Source organism: Amblyomma maculatum, chromosome 5 (assembly GCF_055883805.1).
Source record: "Amblyomma maculatum isolate TAMU_Amacu chromosome 5, ASM5588380v1, whole genome shotgun sequence".
Classification (NCBI taxonomy): domain Eukaryota; kingdom Metazoa; phylum Arthropoda; class Arachnida; order Ixodida; family Ixodidae; genus Amblyomma; species Amblyomma maculatum.
Window position 1 is genome coordinate 2016922 of NC_139348.1, and position 12787 is coordinate 2029708.

At 45.1% G+C, this 12787-nt stretch overlaps 1 protein-coding gene across 8 annotated transcripts in view; it reads right to left on the bottom strand.

Annotated features, from left to right (window-relative positions):
* Positions 1-12787, bottom strand: part of Cip4 (formin-binding protein 1-like Cip4) — a 213183-nt gene that overhangs the window by 11155 nt on the left and 189241 nt on the right. For 7 of the 8 annotated variants that reach the window (XM_084603466.1, XM_084603465.1, XM_084603463.1 and 4 more), the window contains exons 11-14: positions 9670-9802; positions 5602-5771; positions 3050-3207; positions 2098-2303 (exon numbers count right to left, since the gene is read on the bottom strand). In XM_084603466.1, coding sequence (XP_084459592.1) covers positions 2146-2303; positions 3050-3207; positions 5602-5771; positions 9670-9802 — 619 coding nt within the window. In that variant the 3' untranslated portion in view covers positions 2098-2145. The remainder of the gene's footprint in view (positions 1-2097; positions 2304-3049; positions 3208-5601; positions 5772-9669; positions 9803-12787) is intronic. The other variant, XM_084603460.1, reaches the window with a different exon arrangement.

Sequence of the window (12787 nt, forward strand, 5' to 3'; positions counted from 1 at the left end):
CCAAAGCGATTCAGGCTATGAGAGACGCCGTGGGTGAGGACTCCGGAAATTTCGACCACCTGGGGTTCTTTGAAATGTACCGTATTTACTCGCATAATGATCGCACTCGCGTAATGATCGCACCCCTGAATTTTGAGGTCAAAATTCCATTTTTAAATTCCCCGCGTAATGATCGCACCCCGAACATGGAGCTGCCTGGTGGTTGATCTGCAGTCATCCCGCAGCGAATGCATTCCGACGAGTTCCCAACCTAGTCTAGTAACGTTGGAGTTCCCATGATTCCATGCTTTGCGGCGTTCGCCATTTTGCAATTCGGCAGCGTCGTAGCGTGCTTTGTGTTTTTGTGCGAGTTTACGCCATTTCACCATGGGGCGGTATGCCAGTTACACCGCCGCGTTCAAGCTCAAGGCTGTCGACTATGCACTGGAGCATGGCAACCGCGCTGCTGGTAGGCATTTCGGCGTGGACGAAATGAGGATACGCTATTGGAAGAAGCAGCGCGAGAAGCTGATGGCTACGAACAAGACACAGCGGGCTCTCCGTGGACCCAAAACGGGCAAGTTCCCTCGTGTTGAGGAGGCGGTCCTAGAATACGTGAGGGACCTGCGCAAGGATGGTTGTGCAGTTCCCTCGCTTCTAGTTTTGGACAGTTTTAGGGGTCACCTTGTGGACAGCGTGCGTGCCAAGCTGAAAGAGCTGCGCACGGACATTGCAGTCATTCCTGGCGGCCTGACTTCGCTGCTGCAGCCTCTCGACGTGTCTTTGAACAAACCGTTCAAGGACAACGTTCGACGACTTTATGCAGAGTGGATGGCGATGGGCCAGCATGATTTGACGCCGAGCGGAAAGATTAGAAGGCCATCCGTGGAGATGCTGTGCTCGTGGATCAGAGAAGCGTGGAGCAGTATCCCCGACGAGGTAGTGGCTAAGAGTTTTAAGAAGACAGGCATATCTAACGCTTTGGATGGAACGGAAGATGACTTCCTGAGGGTAGTGAAGATGCTCCCAGCGACGACACTGCCATTTCCGATGAGTCGTGCAGCAGTGAAAGCGAGGATGGCGAGGATTCAGACTTTGATTAGAGTACTGACGAAAAAAAAATAAATGGGCATTGTGCACTCCATGCGATGCTTAATGTGCGTGTTTATTGCGAAGGTAAGCCTTACTCAGCTTTTATTTTTGGTTGTAATCGAGATATATGTTCTAAGACGTCTGACCTGCAACTTGTTTGCGTTTTCGGTGCTCAAAAATTTTTTGTAGAAAATTTACCCCGCGTAATGATCGCACCCCGAAATTTGCGTCAGTATTTAAAAAAAAAAGTGCGATCATTATGCGAGTAAATACGGTACACAGGTGCTTTGCTTTTTGTCTCCATCGAAAAGTGGTCGCCACAGCTGGCATTCGATCTGAACAATTTTTCAAATTTCTTTTTTCCCCAAAATGATACCTACGGAACCCTATGCACGCACATGTAAAAATACATAAAACATCAAACGGCATTTAACAAAAGGTAAAAACATTCAGAATGGTTTGCTTGACAGCCGCGTAGTATGAACGATGCAAAAATATGCTACAGAGGTCCAACTTCCCACACTTGAAGCTAGACAGACAAATATATCCTGCCGTAGTATAAATGATTAAGATGAGCTTCTGAAAATCTGGTTCCTTCAAGTTTGTCATGAAGGGAGTCATCTGTCCTGGAATTCAGTTGCCTTTTGCAGCATTCTCATAATGCAGATTAGATGTGCCTGTCCATACCATTTTGTTGCAAGTAGTGCCATTAAAAGGCTCACCTAGTTCTCTCTAAAACAGCACTGAGCACAGAAAAATTTAGAGAAAGTGGCCATGAGTGATCCCCACATACCCTCTACCAATTGAGAAATTTTCTATAGAAAAACCATGCCGGGCCCCAACTTCTTGGATGATAAAAGTTGAGAAAGTACATAGCTCAAACAGCACTGCTTCCCCAGCGGAACTAAAAACCTATAAAAAAATCTTCCCCCAAGCAAGCTATAAGTATGTCCTTGCACATTGTGAAATCGTGGAGTGCATGCAGCGTAAGTCTTCGCAAAGGCTTATGAAAGTGAAGACACTCACCACACCAACATTAAGACAGCACTCGCTGAACAGTGGGAAGAGAGTGGGCTAGCAGTTGTTGAACATAGTGCATTCAAGGTATGAGGTGGGCACAAAGCCCTCCTCAAGGTTCTCTCGTCGCACTCGTGTCCACCCATCTCCTTGGTCCACCTCCACTACCAAGAACTCTTCCCCTTCCTCCATTGGGATTGAGCCCTCGCTTTGGGCTGCAAAGCAAGGCAGAATAATGGTAAGAGACCCGCCTTTCTAGTTATCACACAGTTTAGTATGCGGGCCCCTTTCTAGTAGATGTCTCACGCCTCTTCAAAAAAAAAATCTCACGACAGCAGCAAAATTCCATCTAGCTTAAAGTAAAAGCTCTGGCTTTCTTCTGCAGTAAAACGTTACTATGAAAGCTACAGTGATACAATGACCATTAACTAATTTCCTTGTGTACTGATCCAGTCCGCCTAGAAATAATGGGTCACCTATTCAGGGTACACCCCCTCAATTCTAAACTGCATAAATAAATACTACTGACGTTAAGCTATACTTGAGGGAAATTAAGCATGACTAATTAACAGAGCTGTGCAAACAGAAAAATGTCAGGCAAAGTGAATTCAAATATCAAAAACTGGGTGCAAGTCGACACAAATATTTTTCAAACACTGCCAAGTTACGTGCGAAGTTTGTTGCAAACCACGGCTAGAGAAAATCAAATTTAGTAGAGGTATGCCAATAGATTTTTGGACGCAAAGCAAATAACTGTGGATAATAAAAAATTGGTTGCAATCATGATATTTTCGAACAATTTTGAAAATTACCACAGATAAATAGAGAAAACAGATGGGAGAGACAAATTTCTTCTCTATTGCAAGCATAATCTGTTATAAGGCCTACCGCGCATTAAATATGAAAGCAAGGATCGTGCAGGATAACTTATTTACAATTATCTGGTAATGAATGCACTCACCATCAAATGCGTAGATGGCCACAGCCCTGCCTAGGGCTGGCAAAAGCTCAGCCTCAAACGAGTCCACTTCGTAGCCATTCTCTTCAAAATCCCCATCGTCATCGGGGATGCTTGTGTGACTTGTTCCAAGACCGCTCTCAGGCCGACAAGCTGCGCTGCTGTTTGCAACAGAAAAAACAACATAAGGATCCTAACAACTGCATCCAAAACTTCAATTCATGCCTCTGGAGGAAGCTGAGGAACACTTTCTAAACTAACAACAAGACATTAAAACACTCCGACTGCCCCAGATTACTAATACCATTCACAGCACGCACAGCTTCTAGCCATGGCTGCACAACAGCGTGGTAGTTAAAACACGCAAGCCTCAAACTGCAATGCATAATGAGTTGCCCAGGGTAATTAGATTCGGAGGCCCAGTGATGAGCAGCTCATCAGATGGTTTCAGGAAGTGAAACACCAGCTCCAGCGTCAACGTTTGTTAGGGGAAAATGCTGAAGCTGGAGCAGGTGTGAGCTATTAGTTGGGGCCCTCTTAACAATATAGTGTCTTAAAAGCGGCTTGACTTCCATTTTTACACAGTCATATCATACACCGAGTGTGCAGTTGCAAATGAACCATAACTCAAGTAACAACCCAACAACATCTCTCAGTGGTCACCACACAATAATTCACAGAAAACAATGTGGGACAGCCCCGCTAGTAGGATTCCTAAACAATATGAACAAAACATATGAACTACTTGGCCAGTGTTTGTAAAACACAGCAAGAGTAATTAGCGACAATGCCTGAAAGGCATTGCCAAGGCCCACAGTCACCAACACTAAACACCAGTGAATTGCGAGGGGCCAAGCCAGACAGACATGAAATGCACGAGTATCCTCCTTTGTGGCACCAACTGTCAACATATTCACTTATTGTGCGTGCTTCTCGAGAAATATTTTTCGTTTTTTTACTTTCACTGCGCACTCCGTGCCTAAAGGAGTGTCGATAGTTGATGGAATGGCCACTATTCCGATTCCGGAGACACGCTTTTATCACATCGGGCGCCTCCGGGCAGAGTCGATGGTTGATAAAAGAGCCGACATCGATCATTCATTCTTAAGTTTCATTCTTCAGTGCTGCCAGCCTGGAGTTCGAGCGTTTTATTTGATGGCCGGCCATAATGATTCATCACAAGCTCACTCATTCACTGCAGCATTCAAGAGGGTGGCCATCATTTATGCTGAAGAAAAACAAATATGCAGTGGGCTGCAAGTTTGAAGCTTCTGAACGGGTTATGCATGAGTGCTAGCGGCAGCAAGGCGAAATATTTTACTGTGATGCCAAGCGAAGAGGCTTCCGCTGACCACAGTTGGGATGCTTTCTAGAGCTGGAGGCCAATGCTTGCTGCGTATATCACCAAAATATGACTAGAAGTGGGCGAGCTGTCCTGCCAGGCAATAAATTTTCATTGTGGAAAGCGTCTACTGGTATGTTTTTTTTTTTTTTTTTCTGGACATACGATTTGAAGCACCAATGTCTGTATGCTTCCTACTTTCATTCACTTCTTTAAAAGGCTGCCAATCCCTCGATACTAGGCTAAAAAAAAGCAGTATGATATTCACAATCAAGTAGGTTCTGCTCTACATACGGTTCTTGTCGGATGAATATTTATGTACAGCTCAAGGTTTCCTTATCCATTTGGACACCAGTACATGCATCATTGTCAACAGCTTGCGCACCATGAAGTAGAGAGAGAGAATGTGTGAGTGTGTGTGTGGTGGGTGAAAGGGACCCAGGTTTGAGGGACATTGTAATGGAAGACTCGTGCAAATTTCGGCCACCCGTGGTTCTTTAACATGCATCAACATTGCCCAGTTCATGGGTGCCTTGCTTTTCCCTACTACTGAAAAGCAACCACAAGCAGTTTCGGAAACAAACTCTAATTAGCATTTCAAACATGTAACTGTAACTCACATTTGCGCATCACGGTACTTGTACTTGTGAGAATGGGCTGTGGCAGCGACATCAGTATTTCTGTTTTATTCGCTACCTTATAAGCGCCGAGATTTCAGTAAGAATGGTATTTTCATGACTAGCAGCTGGTGTTCTATTTATGCAAGCCAACTTCGTCTTCTCTTTAGTGTCCCTTTAACATGGTGTGAACCGGCGAAATTGGTGAGAGTTTGCACATGGGCAGAATACATCAGTTCCACCCTTTGTGCAGTGCGGCTGATTTTTTTTTTTCTCCACCTAGAGTTTCAGAAAACATGTTCTGACCCCCACAGACAAGAAGTCCCCACATTCGAATGTGGGGGGTCTCAGACCTCCTCCTCCTCCTCCTCCTCCCCCTCCTCCTCATCTTCCTCCTCCCTTTCTAGCTGCATTTCCCTGTGCCTACCTTGTCATTCCCTTTTATGTCAGTTTCTGCATGTGGCTTTCAAAGAAGCATACAACTTTCTTGCCAAGCAGAACGTCACACCAACTCACAGCCACATTATACCATTTTTTTTTCCCCCATCCAAGGTAATCACTGAAAAATTATCTAAATAGAGTTAGATAGTGCTCACTTGTTGTGCGCCGTGATAGGTGTCGAAGGGCCCTTGTTGTTGTTCTGATGGTTGTTGGAGACACTCGACTCGGAGGCACTGCGTGAAAGTGAACCTTCCGAAAAGCTGTTCCGGTAGCGCTTCTGCGTGTCCGGAGTCGCCATCTGGCTATCCACCTCCGTCAGGTAGTTCTGCACAGAGTAAACAATTTGCTTCAGCATAAGCGAAGTGACAACAACTCCTAGCAGTGGATATAAGCAATGGTACCTTAGCATGGTGCAACAACTAGGTGTTGAAACTCCACCCGACACTGCGACTAGACCTTGATCGCCACAACAGCCTGCTGCTCGCAGCGCCATCTGTTGGCGTTTAAAAGCAGTATGACAAGAGGGCAAGAACATTTTATTGGCTCCGAAGAGGAGTGGCGGTCAGTTCTGCAGCTCATCAAGTCATACAGCTGCAATGGCCCACTGGATTGTTTGGTGCCGCGACATACACTACCCGTTTCATTAAGTGCAGCAGTGCTACTGCACGATACTCCGTAATTAGCCCAGTTAAACCAGCTGTATTCCTTTTTATTATTATTATTATTATTATTATTATTACTATTATTATTATTATTATTATTATTATTATTATTATTATTATTATTATTATTATTATTATTATTATTATTATTAAGGAGGGGTAATGCTCATGTGAGGAAGCCATCTGTTGGCCTCACTGAGCTAATTAGAAAGTCATACACCTTCAAAAAAGGCTGAACACTGGTCATCTTTGGCATCCTGTTATCACTTTTGCATCTGGTTGTAAATTTGTTTTATAAGGTGTGGCTTTGGGTATACTAATATGCCCTTGCTGAAAAAAAAACCCAAGTGAATGTGCAGCATAGTCAGCTCCATGTAATAATGCTGCAGTTGTAAGAAAGTTGTAATATATGAAACTTTTTTTTTTTTAAATGAGCCAAATCCAGAAAACGAAACTAAGTCAATTTTTCTTTTAATGGACAGATCATCAATAGATCTTACTTTTGCAAAAAGTTTTATAGCAAAATGCGGCCAATAAAGACCGGAAATTGCGTGCAAATCCTGTGTCAAACCAAAAATGAGCCAGATCTCCGCTCATGCAGGGATCAAAATTAGCTAAATTTACCGCCTTCTCTCTCAGCTTCAGCATCAAAGGTCAGGCTGTTCCCAGAGTTATTTTAATTATTCCTTCCCCAGTGCTACTTTACCATTAACTTCCAAACACATGAAGAGATCAGTGGAAAATCTGAATCTGAACCCTGAAGGCAAAAGGATGGGATCATAAGCCAAGCCGCGGACGAAGCAATGTTGTGTCTCCTCTGCTACAGAAAATCAGGCAAGAAACGACAACACTAGCTGCTGCCTTGTTTTGGGCCCTGCGTCAGCGGCATCTAGAATTTTCAAGGCCTGTGCGCTTTTCTTCTCTGCTGTGACGTCAGCCTACTTTGACCCTCGACCCCTCCGCATTCCACCGGCACTGAACGACATTAGTACGTGGCGCTGCGTTTTACTGCTCTTGCATTTGTGAGTTACAATTGGAAAATGTCTTCTGATCTCAGAATCTGGAATTGTGCACGGCGTGCACTTGGTGTGAAAGAGACGTGTCGTTGCTGCGTTCCGAACTGCAAAAGGCAGCTGTGACAATGGACCAAAAGGTGCACGAGTTTTCCTTCCTGAATGATGCTCATAGGATAGTGGGAGCTAGCTATTCGCAGCAACAATGTTTTCACCCGCACTCTGCGAGATACCAAGGTATGTTGCTGCTGCACATCAAAGCAATCATCATCATCATCATCATCAGCCTGATTATACCCACTGCAGGGCGAAGGCCTCTCCCATATTTCTCCACTTAACCCGGTTCTGTGCTAGCTGCATCCACTTGACCCCTGCGAACTTCTTAATCTCATCCGCCCACCTAACTTTCTGCCGCCCCCTGCTACGCTTTCCTTCCCTTGGAATCCAGTTTGTTACCCTCAGCGACCATCGGTTATCCTCTCTTCGCACTACATGTCCTGCCCATGTCCATTTCTTCTTCTTAATTTCTACTAGAATGTCGGTAACTTGAGTTATTTCTCTGACCCACTCTGCACGCTTTCTATCTCTTAATGTTACCCCTACCATTTTTCGTTCCATAGCCCTCTGGGTTGTCCTCAACTTAAGTAGAACTCTCTTGGTTAGCCTCCACGTTTCAGCCCCATAGGTGAGTACAGGCAAGATGCAACTGTTGTATACTTTCCTCTTGAGCGATACCGGTAAGCTGCCAGCCATAATCTGCGAGTGCTTGCCAAATGCGCTCCATCCCAATCGTATTCTTCTTGTTATTTCCTTTTCGTGGTCCGGGTCTGCGGTTACTACCTGTCCTAAGTAGACATATTCGCCTACTACTTCCAGTATTTCGCTACCTAATGTAAACTGCTGTTCCTTCCCGAGGCTGTTGAACATTACCTTAGTCTTCTGCATATTGATAGCAAAGCAATCATTGAGTTATAATTTGTAACCATGTAGGGCAGATATTTAGACCAAGAACAGCATTAAAATTCATGGCGCTGCAGAATTGCCACTAACTTACAGCTATCAGCAATTTAGATTTTTTCTGCTATGTACAAAGCATTGTTTCTGAGAGATAGGATACATTCCATTTCTTGCAACTACTTCAGTGTTGTCATCTATGCCATGTGTATTCAAAAATGCCAATACCTACTATCGAACTCCGTATGACCCCGGATTTAAGGATTAATTTCCTTTCATCTTGATCCAACTTTTTGGCTAAATTCAGTAAGCTTAGTGTTTGGCGAATGAGCGCTTAGTATATTAGGCTGCTGAATTTATTGTATTACGCGTAAAGACTAAAATGTCAATGACATGGGTGCATATGCTACAATACAACTTTCCAAACTCCAAAAAATTTCAGGCCGACAGCTTAGAGGCCAGGTTTGGCCAGTTCCGCCAGTTCTCTGGATCAAATCATTTGCCCATACAACAATATTAACATTAGAGTCCGAAACAAAGATTAGACTTCAAAACTCCTTGATCCAGAGATGCAAGAACTCTGCCAGCCATCTGTGACAGCAGAAAGACTTGGGGAAGAATTTAATAAATAACGACTTCAAAAGTTGATTTTGAGCTCGCCCAGCTCGCACGAAAGGGTCGGGGCAGGGGATGGCGGCTGGGTCAAGATGGATGACATCACGGAGCATTCAAGTTTCTAGGTAGCTTTGCCTGTACACATCTACCATTTCATGACCACCCGTGAATATACCAGGGTACAGTGAAATAAAATAAACCTTGATTCAATACATTGTAACTGTAGTTTATTTTTCGATGGCAAAATGTGGACAATGGGAAAGAAGATTCTCACATTAGTGCTTGAAGCACAAGCCTGCTATTAGGGTTTAAGTGCTCGATTTAATAAAGCGTATCAGTGCTCCCGATTGCACACAACAAATATTCTAATTGTTCTCCTGTTTTATTTACAGTATGATCATTTTTAGCTATTATTTGCATAAAGAGAGCCTAAAAACGACTAAGCATTTTCTTTTTTTTTTTTCAATCAAATTGAAAAAGAGTCAAATCCAAAATTTATTTGCAGCTATTGTCAAAATTATTGCATAAAATTTCATTAAATTCTGCTGTCGAGTTTCTCTAACTACGTATGAAGCATATCAGTTTGGATGTCTCTACAGCATGTGCCGATAACAATTTTTCCCATTTAAGTCAGTTTCTGTTATCGTAGACTTGGCTCATTCCAAAACAAACAAACAAAAAACGCATATGGCCATCCACTTGCTTTCAAAGCACTTCACGCTGCTTTTTGCTGCCAGTACACTACTCTCATAGCGCGAAGAGACAGCTTTATTATTAGGCAGCAGAAGCTAAATAAATCTACACCAAGAATGGCTGATGAGTACTTGTGACCGTTGCTCATAATATGTGCTGCTGCACACATGTGCAGCTTCTTTTTATGTCGTCAAACAGTCCTCGCCATGAGAGATCCCAAACTTCCTCAAATGAAAGCAAGACATGCAAGAGTTTAGAAAGGTGTCATGCACCATGCACCACGCACCTGGTACTTCTCCAAATCTGTCTGGAACTTTTCAAGCTTGGCACCTATGTCGTTTATTTCTCCCTGAACAGTCTGGGGGTCACCAAGAGCTGCGTTCTCCTCATACGAGCCCTTCAACTTGTAAAGGCCCTCCCTGTGGCACGAAAAAGAACAGGATCAGGCACAACGTCATGGCACAAAGGGGAATAAGGAAGTATGCTCGAACAACACTTGACAGCAAATTAAAGAACATTGGATCACACATTACTGCATTTACACAATTCTAAGTTGACTGAAATGCGAGTATACCCTACCCCTCCCACTACATAGCAGGAAAAGGGACAAAGGTTGGTTGGTTGGTTTACGTTTAAAGTCCCAAACCGACTAGGGCAAATGAAAGATGCCGCAGTGGAGGGCTCCGGAAAATTTCGACCACCTGGGGTTCCTTATCGTGCACTGACATCGCACAGCATTAGGGCACCTTGCTTTTCGCCTTCATTGAAAAGCGGCCACCGCGGCTGGGATTCGATCCCACATCCTTGGACAGAGTAGTCGAGCGCCCTAACCACTGCACCACCCCGGCGGGGAGAAAAAAGTAGCAAAGGGGCATACCCAGAGGCACATTCTAAAATAAAAACTTATCAGCCGCTGAAGTCACACTTGTGCCATCGTCCTCACTACTTCTGTTGTCACCGCCACTGCGGCTCCACAGCTCGTTGTCACTCTTGAGAGAAATCCTACACTTCCCAAATGACCACACCCCAACGTTGCATGGAACAGCCACTCATGCCAAAAGTGCTCAAATGCACAGAGTTGCAAAGCTTGAGAAGGTCCTTATGGAAGGCGAGGCTTTTCTCCTTGTATGCGACAGGCAGTTTCTGGCACATACTGGTATGCCGATGCAGAGAGAAATCGGCCCTTACCGTAACCTTGGACGCCCAAGCGGCACTACTGGCTTGAAACCTGTCAAGGGTACCCCAATTTCTGGAGCAAGGGCTCAGGCTCGTTGCGTGATCACGGCGCACGTCACTGGTAGGAACCAATCGTGTATTTCAGTGACGTACACCACAAGCTTGGTTTCCAGCTCCGAAAAGTACCCCGATTTCAGCCCCATAGAAACCTATTCACTTAATGTCACAGCTGAAAATTCTGCGTGGTTACAGATGCCACTCCTGCACTATCTATTCTGAAACTTCAAACTTGTGCCCTGCTGCACAGTTGTTTCTTTGGCTCAAAAAATGGCCGCCTTCTTGAATGCTGCAGAGAATAAGCGCCAAATGCTTATCGAACCTGACGCACTCATGAATGGCAGCAGCAAGTCAAACTGCTGATCAAATGCGTCAAAGCGCTGGTCATGCTGATCGCTGGTAAAACAAAGATAAACGTGTAAGTGGTGTCTGCTGTTCCATCAACTTCTGAACAAATGTGAGGAATAGCGAAATGCTACAGGGAGTTTCATGTGATGAATCGCAGCACAGTGCCCTTGACATCTCATTCGTATCGCCTTTATTGGTGGTGCCATGCTTTGGTTCTGATCGTACACACGAGTCGGCCCCCCAACTTCGGATTTTTAAGATACAAAAAAGCAGGTCAATTTACAGTCGTATAAATATGGTACTGACTAGCCTATGTTGGATTGAGTTACATAAAAGATTCTTCATACGAGAAAATATTAAGAACTAACAGTCACAACTAACAGTGATTGGTACAATCACCAGAAGGGTGGATCAAAGGCAATTCGGAAAAAATGCAACCTAGAACACCTACATGTTTTACAGCATGTGCTTAGCACTCAGAAACCAGATTAAAAACTTCTATTCATGGTCTTCAACGAATTCAGTCTTCAATGAGAGCATGCTTTTTGACTGCCAGAAGTGCATGCAAGGAGGTGATGTGCATACCACCATCAAGAAGAAGGCCACTTCGACGAAGAGGCCGACACGGAACTGCACACGGATGCCAGTAACGTTGGCCTCGGTGCGGTCCTTGTTCAGTGGCAGGACGGTGCAGAACGTGTCATTGCTTACGCCAGTTGCACTTTGTCCCGTTCCGAAGTTAATTATTCAACTACCGAAAAGGAGTGCCTCGCTGTTGTGTGGGCAGTCATGAAATTTCGTCCGTATTTGTACGGTCGTCCGTTTCGTGTCGTGAGCGACCATCACTCTCTGTGTTGGCTGGCAAACCTGAAAGATCCATCGGGTCGGCTTGCTCGATGGAGCCTTCGGTTGCAGACGTTACAATCGTGCACAAGTCCGGCAAGAAACACAGTGATGCTGACTGTCTGTCCCGCGCCCCTACTTCCTGCCACGCGGACGGCTCCGACGACGATTCCGTTTTCCTCGGTGTTATCGCGACGTCCACCTTATCCCGAAAGCAGCGGGCTGACTCTGAACTTTTGCCCCTCATTGAATAACTCGAAGGAACCGTGTCATCTCCTCCTCAGCTCTTCAGGCGTGGACTGTCGTCATTTTGCCTGCGCGATGGTGTGCTCTACAAGAAGAACTACGGTCCAACAGAAACTGCTTATCTGCTTGTAGTACCCACAACGCTACATGACGAAGTTCTTCGTGCGTGCCACGATGACCTTTCTTCTGGCCATCTCGGGTTTTCTCGCACATTGGCACGGATACGTCAAAAGTACTACTGGCCCAGGCTAGCTGCCATTGTGCACCGCTACGTCCGTACCTGCCGTGAGTGCCAGCGGCGGAAAACACCACCCATTAAACCAGCTGGGCTCTTACAGCCTATCGATCCCCCGAAATTCCCATTTCAACAGGTCGGCATGGACTTACTGGGCCCATTTCCGAAGTCCTCCATGGGTAACAGGTATATAGCGGTTGCCACTGACTACCTTAGCCACTACTGTGAGACCAAGGCCATTCCCCGTGGTACCGCAGATGAAGTTGCGCATTTCTTCATTCACAACATTGCACTCCGTCATGGTGCGCCAACAGTCGTCTTAACTGACAGAGGAACCTCGTTTACGTCGGCACTCACGAGCGAGGTACTTCGACTCAGTGACACCACCCACCGCAAGACAACAGCCTATCATCCTCAAACTAATGGACTGACTGAGCGGCTTAACAAGACAATTGCCGATATGATTTCTATGTATGTAGACGACGATCATGGGAACTGG